Source organism: Triturus cristatus, chromosome 6 (assembly GCF_964204655.1).
Source record: "Triturus cristatus chromosome 6, aTriCri1.1, whole genome shotgun sequence".
Taxonomy (NCBI): Eukaryota; Metazoa; Chordata; class Amphibia; order Caudata; family Salamandridae; genus Triturus; species Triturus cristatus.
In genome coordinates this window covers 714,640,377-714,657,972 of record NC_140589.1, presented here as the reverse complement: position 1 = coordinate 714,657,972, position 17,596 = coordinate 714,640,377, and the positions used below count along the sequence as shown (strand labels likewise).

Sequence of the window (17,596 nt, the reverse complement as noted above, 5' to 3'; positions counted from 1 at the left end):
CCAGGAAACACCCCTCTCGGTGAGTGGTGGGCTCATTTTCAGAATTTCAGAAATGCAATCTGAGACTTTCCTTGCACCTTTTTCAGTTTAGTTTCCAAGATAGAGCACTTCTTTTTTTACAGAACTGCATTTTTGTTGAGGAGACGTTATGTCCTCTGTCAGATTACTTAACTAGGCAATCGTATCAAGTTTACAGTCCTCCTTTGCCTTAAATGCAACGAGTAAATTATCAATGTATTGCGTTAAGGCTGAAACACAGGGCAACCGCAAAGTTTCTAGATCTTTATTCAGGATTTGACAAAAAATTGAAGGACTTTCTGTATACCTTTGTGGAATTTTACACCACATGAGAGCTTTATTCTGAAATTAAAATGTGAAGAGGTATTGGCCCTCTACATGCAAACTAATGGAAAAGAATGCTTGGCATAAGTCAGTGACTGTATACCTTTCTGCTTGTGATGGAATTTGGAACAAAATCACTGCTAGATTCTATACCACAGGACAATATGGGATGACAATTTTGTTTATCTTCGGAGGTCCTGAACTATTCTCCATTTACCACTAGGATTTTTTTCCGATCCCAAGAGCTACCAAGTGCTACCAAGTACCTCCCGGAGGATTCCCTGCTCAATAATGTTTTCAATCACCGGTAAAGATAATTGTAGACATTGACTGGTCCCCACCCCGCAACAGTCATCCCAGACGTTTTGGGTTGGGGACAAGGATCAAACAGACATTACTCAGGTCACCAGGGACTCCGTTCTTCTCAGTCCTGCTACCCTGCGGCATCTGCACTCAAGCCACTTTAGTATGCCCTAAGTGGCACATGATCATCCTGTGAGAAGCAAAGCCAATTTTTTTTTTCCAAGGGTGGCAATCTCTCACATCTGACAGACGGGTCCTCCAGAAGGTGCAATGGGGCAATTCCCTTACTTTACCTTCCCACCTGCTTCAGCTTTCGCCTACATCAGAGCAGTTTTCAGAGGAGCCCCGATTCATCCTATTTCAAGATGTGAGAGTTCTACTGTCCAAACAGGCCATAGAGAAAGTTCCAACTATCAAATAGTTGTGTTATTTCTTCTATTTCATTATGTTGAATAAGGATGGATGCCTTTTTCCTATTCTAGATATTCACCCTCTAAACACTTTCCTTTTGATGGGCAAATTCAGGATAATCACAAAGACCCAGGTTCTGTCTGCCTTCAATCCAGGCGACTGGGTGGTAGCCTTGGACCTGCAAGGCATGTACTTTCATGTGCCCGTTCTGCAGTCCCACAGACATTATCTGAAGTTCAAGTTTCACAGGACCATTTGCTGTTTGCTGTGCTCTCTTTCGGTCTTATCAGCCTCGATCAACAAGCCAAAGTCAAACTTGCCACGTTCACAGAGACTTGCTTGCATAGGAACTGTTTTGGACACTGTTCTGTTCAGGGCCTTTCCTTCACCAAAACAAGTCCCAGTGTTTCAGCCTCAGGAAGGATTCCCTGTTGCAGCAGCAGTGAAGAGTACTGCGTCCGAACCTGCGCAATAGACACCTCTATGCTTTAAGATTGATCAGTGGAAGTTGGCCCGCGTTTGATCTACCACCTGAGATGTATGTCATCCTCACTGCTAGTATTCCCTGTACAAGGTCCATTTATGGCAGGCACTGGACCAAATATGTGGCCTGGTGTGGAGACCACCAATTACAAGCCAAACTGTTGGATGTTTTATTGTTTTTCTTTTTTGCCCAGCAAACCTTCTTGTGTTTGCCCAACCAACTGTCCTTGTTTAAATCAACTGATGTTATGGGGTTTATAAATGTTTTGACACACATGTTCCATCCCGAACATTTAGTGATGTCACAGTGGGATCTTAATTTGGTCCTGATTTTATTCATGTACACCCTATCCAAGCCAATGCACAGCTGCTTGTTGCATCATTCTGACTCTCAAAGCTATCTTCCTCACTTGTGATCTCGTCGTTTGAATGCCCTCCAGGATCTCTTGATGCATCTCCTCTGTACATCTTTTTCCATGACCAACTGGTGTTGAGGACCAAGATAGCCATTTTGAAAATGTTGTGGCTCCTTATTCACATTTCATCATCCTCCCAATATTCTTTGCTCTGCCTCACCTCTCAAAAGAGGAAGAGGCACTCCATCAGTTAGGTCCTAGAAAAGCCTTAAGGTTTCACATCTTCAGGTGTATGTCCAGCTTTTTGTGGGCTTCTCTGGGGTGCAAAAGGTAAGGCGGCGCAGAAAACTATTTTGTCAAGGTGGATAGTCCTTTGCATTAAGAAGCAGCTTCTGGAAGCCCTGAGGGCTCATTCCATCATGGTCAAGGCTGCTTACACTGTGTTGGCCCACACAGTGCCTGTCATTGGCATCTGTCAGGACGCAACGTGGGCATCTATGCAAACGTTCACGAAGTACTACTGCCTTGAAAGCCAGGTCCAATGGAAAGGGCATTTTGTCCTTTTGGTCCTGCTGGACCTTTTGGTCCTAGTCTACTCCACAGACCCTCCATCTTAGGAAGATTCTGCGTTGGTATCTATTCTTAAAGTGAGGAGTTTGTGGTTAAAAGTGTCCCTCAGATGAACCATTTACTTACCCTGCGGTAACACTCAATCTGGTGAATACTCTAACCACAGATTCTTCAGATCTAAAAAGATCTGAAATTAGAGATCTGCACACTGGTACCTAAAATTGTTCATGTCCCACATCCATGGATGTAGAAAGAGTCAAGTAAGAAACTGATGTCGACGTGCCAGGGTGGCCTTTATATGCGCCTCTATTCTGTCACTTCCAAGGAGGATTGAGGCCAACTCAGAGCTGCACTGAGCCATCTAGAGGCACATAGGAGCACTTCTGTAAAAAACCTCCGATGTAGTCTGGTGCCTGTGTAATACTCTAAAGGTCAGGAATCTGTGGTTAGGTAGAATATCAACCAGAAAGAGCGTCACTGAAGGTAAGTAACTTCTTCATTGTGTATTTGCTTTTTTCATTCAATTGTGTTCAACGTGATTGGTATCGCAAGTGAAACCAAGATTTCATCTTAGTCAAAACCTGCTGTAATCTCTTTTGTCAGCTACCAAATATTTTGCTCATGTTAGGTATAAAGACGGGGATCTTTCTTGAGGCTTAGGTAAAGTATCTGTCCATAGGTGGATATATGCATCTTCCACTGGTCAATCAGGAGGACTCATGAAACACCATCTCATGTCTCCTCTCATACACGAAAACAGAAGAAATTATATTATTGAATTGCAGTGCTTACCTTGTTTGTAGTCCACGCATTATTGCGACCAGCGTACTTTAGGTACCACCTTGCCCATGTATGCCTATGAAATTGCTTACATTTGAAGTATGTTTTCCTTGCAAGGGGATTTATTTAGCTATATGACATTCTGATTCTACAAGCTTTATACTTTGAGAGGGAGAACGGTCAGAGTGTTGCCATTTAAGAAGGCATTTCATAGATTGCGTGTGGAGGGACATATCCCACTATTGTATAACGTGAAGGCCCCTGAGATCGCTGTGAATTGGCTGGTTAATCCAGTGTTGATGTCTGAGATCATAGCAGTGTGTTCTTTAATCCTGTGCTTTTTGTGCTTGAAACTAGGATCTTCAAGTGCAATGGTCACCAAACAAAAAAATTGACTGCAAGAATCTCCACCCTGTGGGAAATCTGTCCGGCATAGGGATTTTAGGTTGGACAGAATTCTCAGACCAGACTAAACATTTAAAAACATATTCCCAACACCACAGAAAATTACCAGCATGTCTATTCTAGAATAGGTTACATAAATAGTTGGGAATCAAACCAGTATGCTCTCTCGCTTGGGTTACAATGCCTCCAAACATCCACCAGCTCACAGTCCAAGCATATTGCCTGCAGAGTCAGTGTGGTTTTAGTGGTGTTCTGTTTTAAAATGTTGATCTGTCCAGTACTTGCTCTAGAAGATATTTAAAAATTCCTGATCACGAGAGGTTTAATCACTAATTCCTAAAAAACTCATCAGCTAAACAGAAGAGGGTAAAGTTTGGTGCCCTCGTATTATGAACCATAAATGTTAAGACTGTACACTGGCTTCACAGTTATCTTCGTTCCATCTGTGTCTTACCTGTGGGAGCTGCAAAAAGAACAATTGATGGACAGAAAGCAGAACAATGTGATACATTCACCCCAGTACAGAGATCTGGGCCTAAATCTATTGTTTTTTTGCTCCCCTTGCCATTCCAGTTTGAACCCAGCCATATGCAAATCAGCCTTGACCCTGTGCCCGAACTGCCTGGCCCGGTCCTCCCTGGACTGGAAACAAGCATCCTAGGACCTGTTTCGGGGGTTCACCCCTCTTCAGCCAGGATAGTTTGACTCAGGTGGCATGGAGAGCACAGGACCCACGTCTGGACATACCCGTCCCACTCGGGGTGCCAAACAGCAATTGATGACCAAATGCAGAACAATGTCATACATTCACCCCAGTACAGAGATCTGGGCCTAAATCCATCGTTTATTTTGCTCCCCATGCTATTCCTATAATGGCTATTCCTATAAAAGGCTATAAGCAGATTTGCCATGTTCTTGACGATAATAAGATTTCACTCTGGGTAGATGATTGAATTGTCAGAATTTACCTTCTTTGGATACATTTTAAATTGTTTCACACACTTAAACATTAGGTATTATAATAATACTTAGCTCAATGAGGCTTTTATTTTTGATCGAGGAAGTGGGATGATAGATTAGGTTTTCCCTTCTGGAAATCAAATGTAGATCCACTGAGCTATCTTTTTGACTCTATTTGTGTTATAATTTTTTATTGTACTAAATAAAAGACGTCTAGTTCTACCAAGAGTGCAGTTTATTTGGCCATGTTGGTATCCCAATCAGGCCTTGACATTGCGCCCAAAAAGAGCTTATCAGGGTAAATCCTCCAAGTCACAGAATTAACCTGAGCTCCACCTCCTGATAGCAATGGCACAGAGCAGACAGACTTAACTTAGGGCAATGTGTGAAGTACTTATGCAGTACCAAAACAAGAATGAAGTGAAAATACAAAATAAACAAAAAATCTGGAATCAAACGAAAACAATAAAGTGCAATTTAATAAACCAAATTACACCAAAATGTTCAGTAAGAGTAACCGAAGGTATGAATTTTTAAATGAAAGTTCATCCAAAAAACACAAAGTGGCAACGATATTCAGTGGTCGCGGTACACCAGATCCTGGGCGCAATTAGAAGCTGACCGCGTTGGAGCGCAGGCCAAATACACCAACCAGGTTTTTCCTCGTCAAAGATTTTACCTTCTTACTTAGTACTTTAATTCCCATTTCATCAAAGCAGTACACTACTGAAGCGCCTAAGAACCTCAGGGAAGGTACTTAAAGACTCACAGGTTGCCAGGCAGAGGTCAACATCAGGGTCCATTCCAGGAGCAGTGACTACTGATCGGCTGGGTAGTTCCAAACCTCTTGTAGCTTGTGTTTTAACCCTGTAGTCTAAGCTGGAGATCTGTCTTATGAGCCTAGGCGTCCACTTCTTTGTCCTGGGTACAAGAAGCAGGTCCGGTCCTTTAGGGCTCCTCTCAGAACACAGACAGCAGACCCAGTCCACTTCTAATCTTGCACAGGTCCAGAAAGTGTTTTGAAGGAGGTGCTTTAAGGTGCCACATTTATATCCTGCACTTGTTAGTGGGAGTGTATGACTTCTGAGAATGCCTTGACCAATGGGGTAAAAGTTCCGGGGGCTACCCCTACCCACTTTGGGCTTTTTCAATATTGCAAACATCCTTGGCCACAATAAACTTGGGCTGTGGTTGTGTGTGGGAAGTGTACTGTGGTAATCCCTCTGTTTTCCCACATCGAACACTAAAATCCAGTTGGAAGCAGCCACTGTGCCCACAATAAACCAAACGACAGAAGGCCGATAGGACAAAAGCAGAATCTTTATGCAACCAGACAGTGGATCCATAAGAATTGTCTTGGCATCCTGCCCTTCTACCTGTCAAGTGTGCCCCAAGGGTATAAGTAAACCCAGAGAGAGATGTGTGGTAGGACAAAAGCGGAGTCCTTCAGCAACCTGGTACAATAATTGTATTGGCATCCTAATCTCTTCCCTTTCAAGTGTGCCCCAAGTGTTATATGTAAACGAAGCAGACTTGGTAAACAGAATCTGACACTGAAGCAGATTTTGACTACAAATTATGTGAGGTTCAGAGTTATCTGTGCTCATTCAGGTCTGCCTATTGTTTAGCATCCAAGAACCTCAGGTAGGGAAAAGGTAACTTTCTGAAAGTTGCTTTTCCTTAATATTTACTAGAAATCTGACTTTACCATTGAATTGGGTTGCTAAAAGTAGTTGTTTAGTTCTTTGTCTACCTGCTTCCATTGCAGAGATAATGTATTAATATTTTAATTTGTACTCTGCATATATTACATAAGACAGGTAGGTTCTTTAAGAGCGAAAATAGCTTTTGGGTGCTAGTCATTGTAAGGACATGATAAGATTACATTTCTACCTGTCCAACTTTCACATATCATGCACCCTGCCTTGTGGGCTACAAGCCTATATAGGGGTGATTTATTATTATTTTAAAAGAAGGTTTTTACATGTCAAAAGGGTTTATTTTGAAAGACTGAATTGCAGTTTTTACACTGCTACAGTCCGGCTTCAATGGTAGGACTGAATGATGCCTTGTTTGCACTGCCACTGTAGAGTTTCTACTCTAGATTAGTAATGCCACATTTCTGATTTGCCCTACCCCTAGTCATTATCTTTGACTGAAGATAGTCTATCATGGTTGTGAACATAAATGGGATCTAAACAATACATTTTCCCTGTGAATATCCAGTAACTGTGGTTCATTTGTAGCTCTAAATACAATAAGGCAGGAGGTCAAATAATGCACTTGTCTTTCGATGCAATTCCAAAAGCAAGTAGTTAGGCTTCCAGAAGATCTCTAAATATGTAAACATTCCCGGGTGTGTGGGACCCTTCCTGTAGGATACAAAGGTAATCAGGTGAGTTTCTCTCAGTTATTGGTGCCACTCAAAGCTTGCAGCATTACTCTGGACAAAAGATTTTGTTTATCTGACCAGTCTGCAAAAAAACTTGCTATGACAGTTAAGAAAAACTTCATAATACTTAGGGCTTCATTTGAGCGTATGCATCTTTGAGATTCTCAAATTATAGTTCTGACACTGGTTCAGTTATTAAAGTCCAGTCTCTTTCATCTTCTTAAGCGAAACATTTTTCAGCAAAACGAAGGAGACCATTCATAAAGGAATTTATGTCTACTTTAGGTAGAAACCTGCAGTTCTGTACGATTAAATGCCTTTATGAATTGGCTTCATAACATCGAAAATTGGAATATTCAGGAATTAATCGGTGAATTTTCCATATGCAATTAGTACAAATAGAAAGCACTGTACCCTCCATGCACTTTTATTAACAAGGAGTTATTCTTTATGGGGCCAATTTTCAAATGTGATGCAGCACGTCTATAGTACTACTTCACATACTCCTGAATTCCATTGTAAATTGGCCTCAATGTGTTTCACTTGATCACTCCTTCAGTTTCCCTGTGGTCATTCTAGATTTCTACAAAAACCAGGAGATTTGTGCAGTATTTTTCAGGTGGGTTTACTCTAGTGCGGCTAACAAACGAGTTCAGAATCCAGATTGTAAATTGAGCTCTACAATTTGGTTTTGACACACCAAAGGAGTATGGACAATCTCCCACACTTGTCTCTCTAATACAACTCAAATGACAGTGACATGGAAGTGTCTCCGACTTCAATTGTCCACTGGCTTCCGTTGTGCATTGCATAGAGATAATTACCGCCGTAAAGAGAACCCTGTAAGGAATCACAGCATTTCAGGAAAGTAAGACATGCAGAAGATCTGTTAACCATCTGGTTTGCCCTTGATGTGTTATACATCCATTTCTCTGTGCATGGCAGTGCCTTTCAGATTCTGCCTTTGAATGGGCTGTAATTGGCAGCCTGTTCTCTTGACACTGTTATCCTGAGCTTTCTCCACTGTATAGTCCTTTTGTGCTTGGCCATTATTTCCTACTGTTCGAGAATGCGCTGGAACCAGACCTAAGAGAAATATTTTTTTTCTGCACTCTTTGGTCCCAAGTCTCAAAACGTTTCCACACAGAAGAAACTTGGAGCAGAAAAAATGTGAAGATGTTACTTTGGAATATGGATGTTCTGCTAAACATGCAGATTTTTCCTTCTTTGTGACACCTAGTGGATGCCAAGGGATTGGTGACTGGAGACTAGAGGACCAGCGACACAGGCTTAACTTTGTGGGCTTTAACAACAATTTGCACTGTCTTAACCCACATTTTTGTGCACTTTGAGAGGTTGCACTTCAATATAGGAGGCTTAAGTAGTACAAGTATGGGAAGGTGCATTTTCCCCTCGCACATTTTTACAAGGGTGGAGTGGTGACATCACTTTGAAGAAAGAAAATACATTTTTAGTTAAATGCTGCAATTTCTTACCCTAGATATGTGGTTTTTACACTGCATAGAAAGTTTAAACTCAGAGTTGCAGAAAACAGGCATGTGATAAAAGCAAGAAAAGGCAAACCTTTTTTGTAGCGTGTAATCATTGGTTTCGTGATTAAGGTAAAAATTTGTAGACTTCTTTATAACATAAAATTATAAAAGCAGAGATGTTTTTATGAATTGAGCCAAGACCTAGCACAAGGTTCATCACTGTGCCAGAGGCTTGCTGTCATTCACCTCATAGTTCTGGATATCATTGTTCAGTCTCACCTGCCGACAGGGAGGGGTATTGTTTACTGTAAAGGGCTTGAAGCTCCACATTGGCCGGTCTTCTTGTTTGCCTTCTAATTGGCCAGCGCATGCCAGGTGTCACTTTTCTTTGTGGAACATTAACCAAAATACAGATTGATTCATCTTAGACCCCATCTGCTGCTCGCACTGTGCTGCAGGTACACCACACCACTCCAACCCATTTCTCTCCACCCCAATCCACTCTACGCCACACCATTCTATTTGGCAAAACTCATTGTACGCCACTCCACGCCATGCCACTCTATGCCTCTCCACTTAACATCATTCTACTCCACTCTTTTACACACTCTACTCTATCTCTCTGTGCCACACCACTAGCTTTTAGCCATACTGACCATCAGGCACTCTGTTATACAACATGGCTAAAAGACACTGCTCTACGCCACTCTACTCTTCGCCATTCCACTCCCACTCTTCGCCATTCCACCCCCACTCTTCGCCATTCCACCCCCACTCTTCGCCATTCCACCCCCACTCTTCGCCATTCCACCCCCACTCTTCGCCTTTCCACCCTCACTCTTCGCAAATTCCACCCCGCTCTTCGCCATTCCATCCCACTCTAAGCCACCCCACACTATGCCATTCCATGCCACTCAGCACAGTCTACACTACACTCAATGCCACTGTACTCTACACCGCTCTGACTGTTAGACCGGGCATCCTTGGTGTATTTCCCCCCCCTAAGTTTTTTACTTCACCCCTCCTGTTTTGCTGGCTTCATTTTTCCTAGCATCAGGACTCTTTAGCACTTTACCAATGGTAACAATTGCTAAAGTGTTTGTGCTCCTCTCTCCCTAAAACCTGATGGAATTGACTTATACCCAATTGGCATATTTAATTTACTTTTAAGTCACTAGGAATGTGGCTCTACCTGTGGCCAGTGCCTGTAAATGAAATGCTACTTGTGGGCCTGCAGCACTGATTGTGCCACCCCCGCAACCTCCCACCCCCTAAGTTGCCCTTTAAACAGGTCTCAGGACTATCATTGGAACCTGTGTGTGCAGTTTGTAACTGCCATTACGACCACACAAGATAAACCTATTGCATGGTCCAAACTTTCCTTTTTAATACATATAAGTCACTGCCAGGTTAGGCCCTGGACTGCCCAAAGGTCAGGCTGCAGGATATTTTAAAAGTTGGAGAAGTACTTTTAAGTCTTATATATTCTGATAGTGAAAAACTACTAAATCTGTTTTTCACTACTGCAAGGCCTACCTCTCTCATTGGATAACATTTGAGTTACCTTAATACGTTTAATAAGCTATAGCTTCCGATTGGGAACAGGTAGACAGATTAAGCTTGGAGTCTAAATAAATGTAATTAAAAGCCCTCTTTAATGATAAAGTCAAATTTAAAATCACAATTCTGAAAATGCCACTTTTAGAAAGTAGTAATTGTTTTGTCCTAACCATTTGGTGCAGGCAACCTGATCCTGGGTCACATGACCTAGGTGTAGCTGACAGGCTTGGTGTATTCCTCCTAGACAGCCACACGCAATAGAGAGCGTAGGTATACCTAGATGGGCCATTACTGGCAGAATGGGAGGTCGAAGCTGGGCACAGCCCTACTTACATTTGAATGGGCTATGTCCTGCTTCCACACAAAGAGCTTTATACCCCTTTTAGTTAGTCTGGAGCCAAGGCAGATGAGGCAGGAAATGTGCACTTAAAAGGGAAACCCCTAGAAACTTCTCCCACTTCAATGGAAGACCCAGGTATAAATATTGTACCTCAGACACCAACACTTAAGTATACTTCTGGACCTGTGGAGACCTTGCCAGGAAGGACTATGGTGCCGCTCTGCTGGACTGCCGCTCTGCTGCTCTCCTGCTTGAGTCAGAGGGATTTGGACCTGCACCTGAATCCAGGACAGACTGACTGACTGCAATGGCTAGTCTGCTGGCCTCCTGTTTGGAGCCACAGGGACATAAAAGGCTCAAAACCACCTGGACCAGCACCGTGATCCACCTGGAGCAAGCCCCTGAACCCCAAGTGGTGCCCCAAAGGTCCTGAACCCTTGGTATGGCCTCGGAGGCTTAAAGATTTTACACTCTTCATGACTGCGAACAGACCTGTTGGTGCCGAAACCTTGTCAGTCGCACAGCCTGCCAACGTGAAGTCCTGTCAAACCGCCTCTTCGTACTACAGCACAGACTACTCGCGGGGAGCAACACTGCAACGTTCTGGCCTTCCCCCATGCGACAACAGCAAGATCTACATGCTACAGCGGTGACTATCTGCGAAGCTTCTCTTCTTCGTGCGACCCTCTTCACTGAGAACAGGACACTTTGTGCTGGACTGAGAAGGAAACTTTTTAGTGGACAAACGTTATCCTTGTATTTGACCCACGTTCTACTGCGCTCGGCCTGAACATTTGACTTTCTCTTGCCCATCCAGATAGCCGAGAGTGGTGCTTTGGGCTTTTTGGTGCTATTTTCACCTAATACTTTATTGCATATCTCTGCTTCTACGGATTGAATTTTTTTGTCATTTTGCTCTTGTTTAATTTATTACATTTTGCTCTATTTTTCTAAATTGATGTTGGATATCACTTGTCGGGTTTCATTTCATTACCGTTTGGAGTGCCAGACTCCTCTGTGTAAAGCTACCAGTGGGTTGAGCCCAGGTTAATTGGGGTTTGCTTGTGCCTCATTCTGACAAGGATTGTGGTTGTTGCTGGAGTTGAATTTCACCCCCCCCCTCAACCAGTAACCTAATTTCTCGCAATGACTATCTGCGCCACTCTACTTCACACCACTCCACACCGCTCTGCTCGACCTTATGCTACTCTGCACTGTACGCTGCTATACAACATGGCAAACCGACATTGGCAAAGCCAAAAGCTCTCGCTTAGCGAAGACCTATTGGCTTAGCCAATGTTTGTTTTTTCCTGGCTGGCTTCAGTCAGTCAGAACTGAGGGCACAGTGTGACATTTACTGGCTGTGCTTGAGGGCGTACTTGGAAAAACTGACCAGCAGTTTCTGCCCCCACCCATAAGAGTGAACGCTGCTACAAGCCTGGAAAGAAAGGAAGGCTAGGAGTTAAACAGTGTGAAACTCTGCACATCTAGGTTACATATAATCGCAACACACGTGTAAGGGAATCAGACGTAATGAGCGTACGGGTTTCCTCCATCAGTAACTTAACTATTGTAAGCATAATTGCAACGCGCGTTCTTTTAACTCGACCTCATTGATTGCGAGTGGACGGGGGCGATTTGCTGGAGAAGGGCTGGGTGAATATATTAACTTCATTTTTAGCCCTTTCTTTTGATTTGCTGATAGTGATTTGTCTCGTTGAAATAAAAAAATATCTATGCATCCTGCAGTTATTAGGGTAATACGAATGCCTGTACTGGAAAAAGAGGGCGCTTAAAAACTAAACCTTGTCTGTGGGTTTCAGAATCCAGATAACCTTTTTTTTTTTGCAGAGTTTTATATAGCGCGAACTTGACCCGAATCGGGTATCAGAGCGCTTTACGTAGGACCAGTTACGATACATGAGGACACATTCATTTTTGTTAGGCATGGGGAGATTAAGTGATTTGCCCAGAATCACAGGATGTTCAGCGTCATTACCCAGACTCGAAATCAGCTCCCCAGTTTCGAGGTCGACCGCCCTAGCCGTTAGGCCAACTCCTCTCCCCTAATCTGTATCAATTCTGATCTTTAAGTATTAACATTGTTCATGCTACAAGTTAATTGAAGAAAAAGGTGAAGAGAGTTTGCAGGTCTGTAAGGGGGCAATGCTATATTCTTTGGGGGACATTCCAGTCTGTAAGGCCAGATTTGTGTTCTTTGCTTGGAATGACACATCCCAAGTGGGTTATTTCACGGAGCCGCATTCTACACCGAAGAATCAGGGCCACAGTGTTGCTGGTGTATTGACATGGCCTCCTTTTAATACAAAAATGAGTTTGCTGGCAGGGAGCGCGGGCCCGGTGGAGGCTGTCCTATTTCTTGCTCCAAGATTTATGCAGTATTATTTTGGGGTGCACAGTGCTACTAACCAGACCTCCATTTGCTCGCCTGTGAAATGAGAAACTGAGGAGCATGAAGCACTCCAAAGTAGTTCAGGCTTTCCAAATCGAGCCCTATTTGTAAGATTTGTTTTAAATCTCTTACTTGGTTTTAACACAACCAGGTGGAAAGTGGTCACCCTGACCTTGACACCACCTTGTGCCTTGCTGGGCTAAGATACATAATTGAAAAACCCCACTTGTATGCTTGGTTGTAGTAAAATTGATTACATTTTTTTTTATGTTGTCAAATGCTTTACAACCGAACTACAGCAGCACTATGGGATAATAAATTGACATATTTGATATCAACTTTAACCTATCTATTCAAAGTGAAAGTGTTAATACATTTTCTAATAGTGTAGGCTGAGCTAGAAACGATGATGCTATAGATGGAGCCTTTTACTTTACTTTGGAATACCTAGGGTCTGTAGAGGGAACTGTATGGACTTTTGTCGCCTCTGGTTCTCGCAAACGAGCACGCAGTACTTCGTTTCATGGCCGTCCTCGGAGCGTCAACCCAACCTTGGGTGGCTGTTTGGCCGGCTTGTCTGTTTGCTTGTAATTGGGATGCAGGCGAGAGCGGGGTCCTTTCTTCCTCATTGTGTATGAGCGGGGCGAGTGGGTTTGCTTTGACTGCGCTGCTTCATTACTGCAAACAGCTTGGAGCGCAGAAGTCTTTCAGTGTATGCAAATAAGGCGGAATCATCTACCTGAGAGTTAATATTCTCCGCTTTAAGTGTATTCTAAATCTAATGTTTGTATTTAGACCATAACATCCTGTTCTCTTTTTTTATATGGGCAAAAAGCTAAGCGAGCCCAGGCAGCTGTTTGATGTTGGATTCAAGTGTTATTAATTTCATATTCTATTATTCTTTTCACTCTAGCACAAGTGAGGCTGATGTGGAGGCTGTCATGGATAAGTTGTTTGATGAGCTGGCTCAGAAACAAAATGATAGTACGTAAGTTAATTTCTCTTGAAAGGGAATACATTTAGAGCACAATGACCAATCTCCGCTGACCAATTAATAAGTTCCATTGCTCTATTCGGGGCTGATGCCACACTCAAGTGGCAGTCATTGTATCAGCATTTTGTCTAATTTATGTGTTGAATCATGTGCTATTATTCATCAAGCTTTGCATTTCCTAGCCGTAAGAGATGAATTTTATACTAATTATCCAGGCTAGGGCTGAGGCTTTGTTCCTGTTCCCATAGTAACTAGACCAAGGATCCTGAAAGTGCAAGGCAGAGAGCTGAGGCTGAGGAAGGCTTGTGGGACCATTGCAGACTGTACGTTTGAAGAGCTGTGCGACCGAGTGAGTACGCTGGCAACTCTTGCCGCTAAAGCCATGCCATTTGTTTCACATTTTCTTCCCACTTTATGTATGGTATAGTTTTTTTATGCTACATTAGTCATTTTAAAAAAATATAATTTAGTTTTGTTAAGTTCACACATGCAGGATGTAGAAATTTTCATCAACCTACTTGTTGAAAACACAATTTATACTGCCTTTTGTTACTTTCTTAAATTTATTTTGAAGAGGGCTTGTTTTTGAGCAAGGGAATGTTAGTTGTTCAAGTTGTCGTTTATAGAAGATCCATAGGAAAACCGCCCAAGGGTAGATAAAGTCCTTCCACTGTTCATCCAGTGGATGACTGCCAGTAGGCGTGTCCAGGATTTCAGAACCAGGAAGAGCGTCACACTTAGGCGCCCTGTATACCAAGTCATGGCAGTTTAATAATTCAACAGGTTAAAAAAGAACCTTAGTTCAGATCTGGGTATGTCTTCACAAACATGAGTTGCTATGAATCCCGGGAAGCGCAATTGGGACGTTCTCGAATAATTTTTTGCAGATGATTAAAAATTAGGAAATAATGTGAACTAATAAAATACAATAATCGAACTTATTTATGTTGCCTGAGCAGCATGCAGAAACATTTTTTTGGGAGACTGTTCTTGAGACGTTTTGTTACTCACTAAAATGTCCTGCCTTGAATTTGTATGTTTTTGTCCAGTAGCTATCCTTAACAAACATGCCATGTGACCTTTTCATTACTCTTTGTGGACTGACGTTTTCGGTCTGATCTTTTAGACAACTGTCTAGCCAGACTATTAGTTTTGTTTTCTCCATAAAGTCATACACATCATACATACATCGAGGGGGCTTTTGTCAGCAGGCTTCATCCATAAGTCTGGTAAACTGTCATTCACCTTTTACTTCTGATAGCAAAGGGAAGTTGGTCAGCCCCCTTCGCTTTGCGGGACGGCACACAGCCTGTTCACATTGTTCACATCCACCTAAAATATTGCTTTCACTTACATGACAAAGCTGGCTCAAAGTGAGTTTTAAAAAAAAATGTTTACATTTTTTATATTAACTTAGAATACTGGTTATTTATTATGCCTGCAGTTCGTGTGCCTGATTTTATATATAGTGCTTAATTTCCCAGCTCTTTTTTTATTTATAGTTGCTGTTACAAAGTAATTTAAACACTTGAACACATTGCAGCTGCCTTCAATATGAAGCTTGGTTAGGTCGTGATTTAATCTATTCTCCTACACAAACAATAATAACAACATGCATGACGCACCTGAAAGGCTTTTAGTTATAAAAAATACATAACTAGTAAAACAGCCACCTCAGTGAAAGTTTTTAAAGTAAAATGTTTATTGCAAGCTCATGATGGCCACGTTATTTTTATTTTTCGGTCTTAGGTTTGCAATTAAAAAAATAATAAACCACAATAACCTTTGTTTACGTTTTCCGTGGCCAGACTTTGCTAGTGCTGGTTATTTTTTGCTCCCTTATACACGCAGTAGAGTATTAAAATGAAATCATTCTTTTCATAAAGATTCATTGTAACTACTCTTTAAAGAGGTGCATGTCCAATATTTGATTCAGAGACGTGATGTGTGCACAACCATAACGAGAGGCCAGCAGCAGCTTTCAAGATCAAAACTGGTGTGTTGGGCCCTCCCATAAATGTGATGGGTGTGGCTTATGTGATGCTTTGAATATTCAGCTTGGCAGCAGATAGCATCAGCTGCGGTGTGCAGAGCACAGTGCTCTCTGCAGGTAATACGGCACACATCGGTGTAGGAAGGGGGGTGCGGTGGGTGCTAGACGCCCTGGGTGTCATCACTGAGGGGGGTGACCAAATGGCAAAAATATGTTTTTAAAATATATATATATTTTACTTAATAGTTCAGTCAACAAACGCAACGAATGTGGGGAGGAGGGTGACAAAATGTTTCCGCACCGGGTACCACCTGACCTTGCTACGCCACTGACTGCACACCCTTGAAATACCATGGCTAGCTATTGTGCAGAAAAGTAACTTCGTACCACCTCATAAATTCTGTTTTTTTTAATTATTTTTTTACTTTCTGAGGTACTAGAAGGAAAAGGGTACCAGTTGGTCACGAGCACAGTCTATCATATATCCATAATTGTCTTTCTAGGACACTATAGAAATCTTCACCACCCAGCTCGGCATCCATTATTAAGATTGATGTCAGTCAATTTAAAGTAGAAATGTCTGGGTTATGACATGGTCCACCAGAGGAGGGGCATGTTGGCTGCCAGCCGCTGTCTATCTTTTCCTAAGAAACTTGAGTGACCCACTTAGATCTTTCACAAAGCATCGACCACAGAACTAGCCACCCACAAGCTGCTTACCTGGGTGGATTTTTTCTTTTTCATTTATGTTTGTTCCCTTGGAAAGGAACAATTTATGTATTTGTAATTTAGTGTCTGAAAGAGGATCACAACACTATACAAGTATGAAATTATAGCAGCAAATTTAATGACCAACGAGAAAGTAGAAATGGCTGAATATAGGCAGAAATGCGGTTCATATTTCAGTGTGAGCATTGGAAGTGGCAAAAAAGAGCTTTCAGAAACGAGACATTCAGTACTAAACCTCTTTTTCCTTGAAACTAGAAGCAAGTTAAGAATAAACCACTCCAGAAACATCTAAAGCCCCATCTCTCTGAGCCATCTGGCTGAGTCAAGGAGCAGTCAAAAACAGGGTTTAACATAAGGAACTTGGGAACTGCCACTTGCAGAGTTTCAGAAGCGGCTCTTTGTTATGTGGACATGACTAAAATTAGGAGCACTGCAGGATCTAAGGATTTAATAATGAAGTTCCCTTCAGAAGGTAACTCTCACTTTATTTAATTCTGCCCATAAGTAATGTTCACTTATTACATCATAACCGGGAAGTTTCCACCAGAGACTAGCTGCTTCAGGTATTTTAAAGGCAGAGGAGATCGCAAGAAAGAATTCCTGAAAAGCCAAGGGTTGCTGCTTTTTAAAAACTCGGATATGAGTTATCCAGTTTCCAAGTTGACCAAATCAAATATATAGTAGCCAGTTGTTAGTAATTAAGTTTCTTTCCTAGTTATTTAGCAGCATAACTATGAATCCTTTAACTCTGGATGATAGACTGTCTACAGTGCTAAATTTGTAAAAAAAAATAGCGCAGGGGCCAAAAACTTGTCTTAGGTGCCTGTCACTGTTGAACTCCAGGGTTGGCTAATGACGAGGCTGCCTGATTTTGATTCCACCACATGCCTCTTTCTTCCAAGACCCAAGTTTTCTAAATTCTTTTTGACATTCTTCTAGGCTATTACTCATCCCGCCTTTCTACCTTTTTCACTTTTTTCCAATTTTGCTTGTCCTCCTCCTCCTCCTTTCTGCCTTTCTCTTTGGGTTCCAAATTGCAGAGACCAGCTATCCTGCACTTACAATCTGTAGT

The 17,596-nt window shown here is 42.2% G+C and overlaps 1 protein-coding gene across 1 annotated transcript in view; it reads left to right on the top strand.

Annotated features, from left to right (window-relative positions):
- AFG1L (AFG1 like ATPase) overlaps window positions 1–17,596 on the top strand; it is a 504,970-nt gene that overhangs the window by 366,124 nt on the left and 121,250 nt on the right. The window contains exons 9-10 of the mRNA XM_085611205.1: window positions 13,722–13,792; window positions 14,051–14,151. Of these exons, the coding sequence (XP_085467331.1) occupies window positions 13,722–13,792; window positions 14,051–14,151 (172 nt within the window). The remainder of the gene's footprint in view (window positions 1–13,721; window positions 13,793–14,050; window positions 14,152–17,596) is intronic.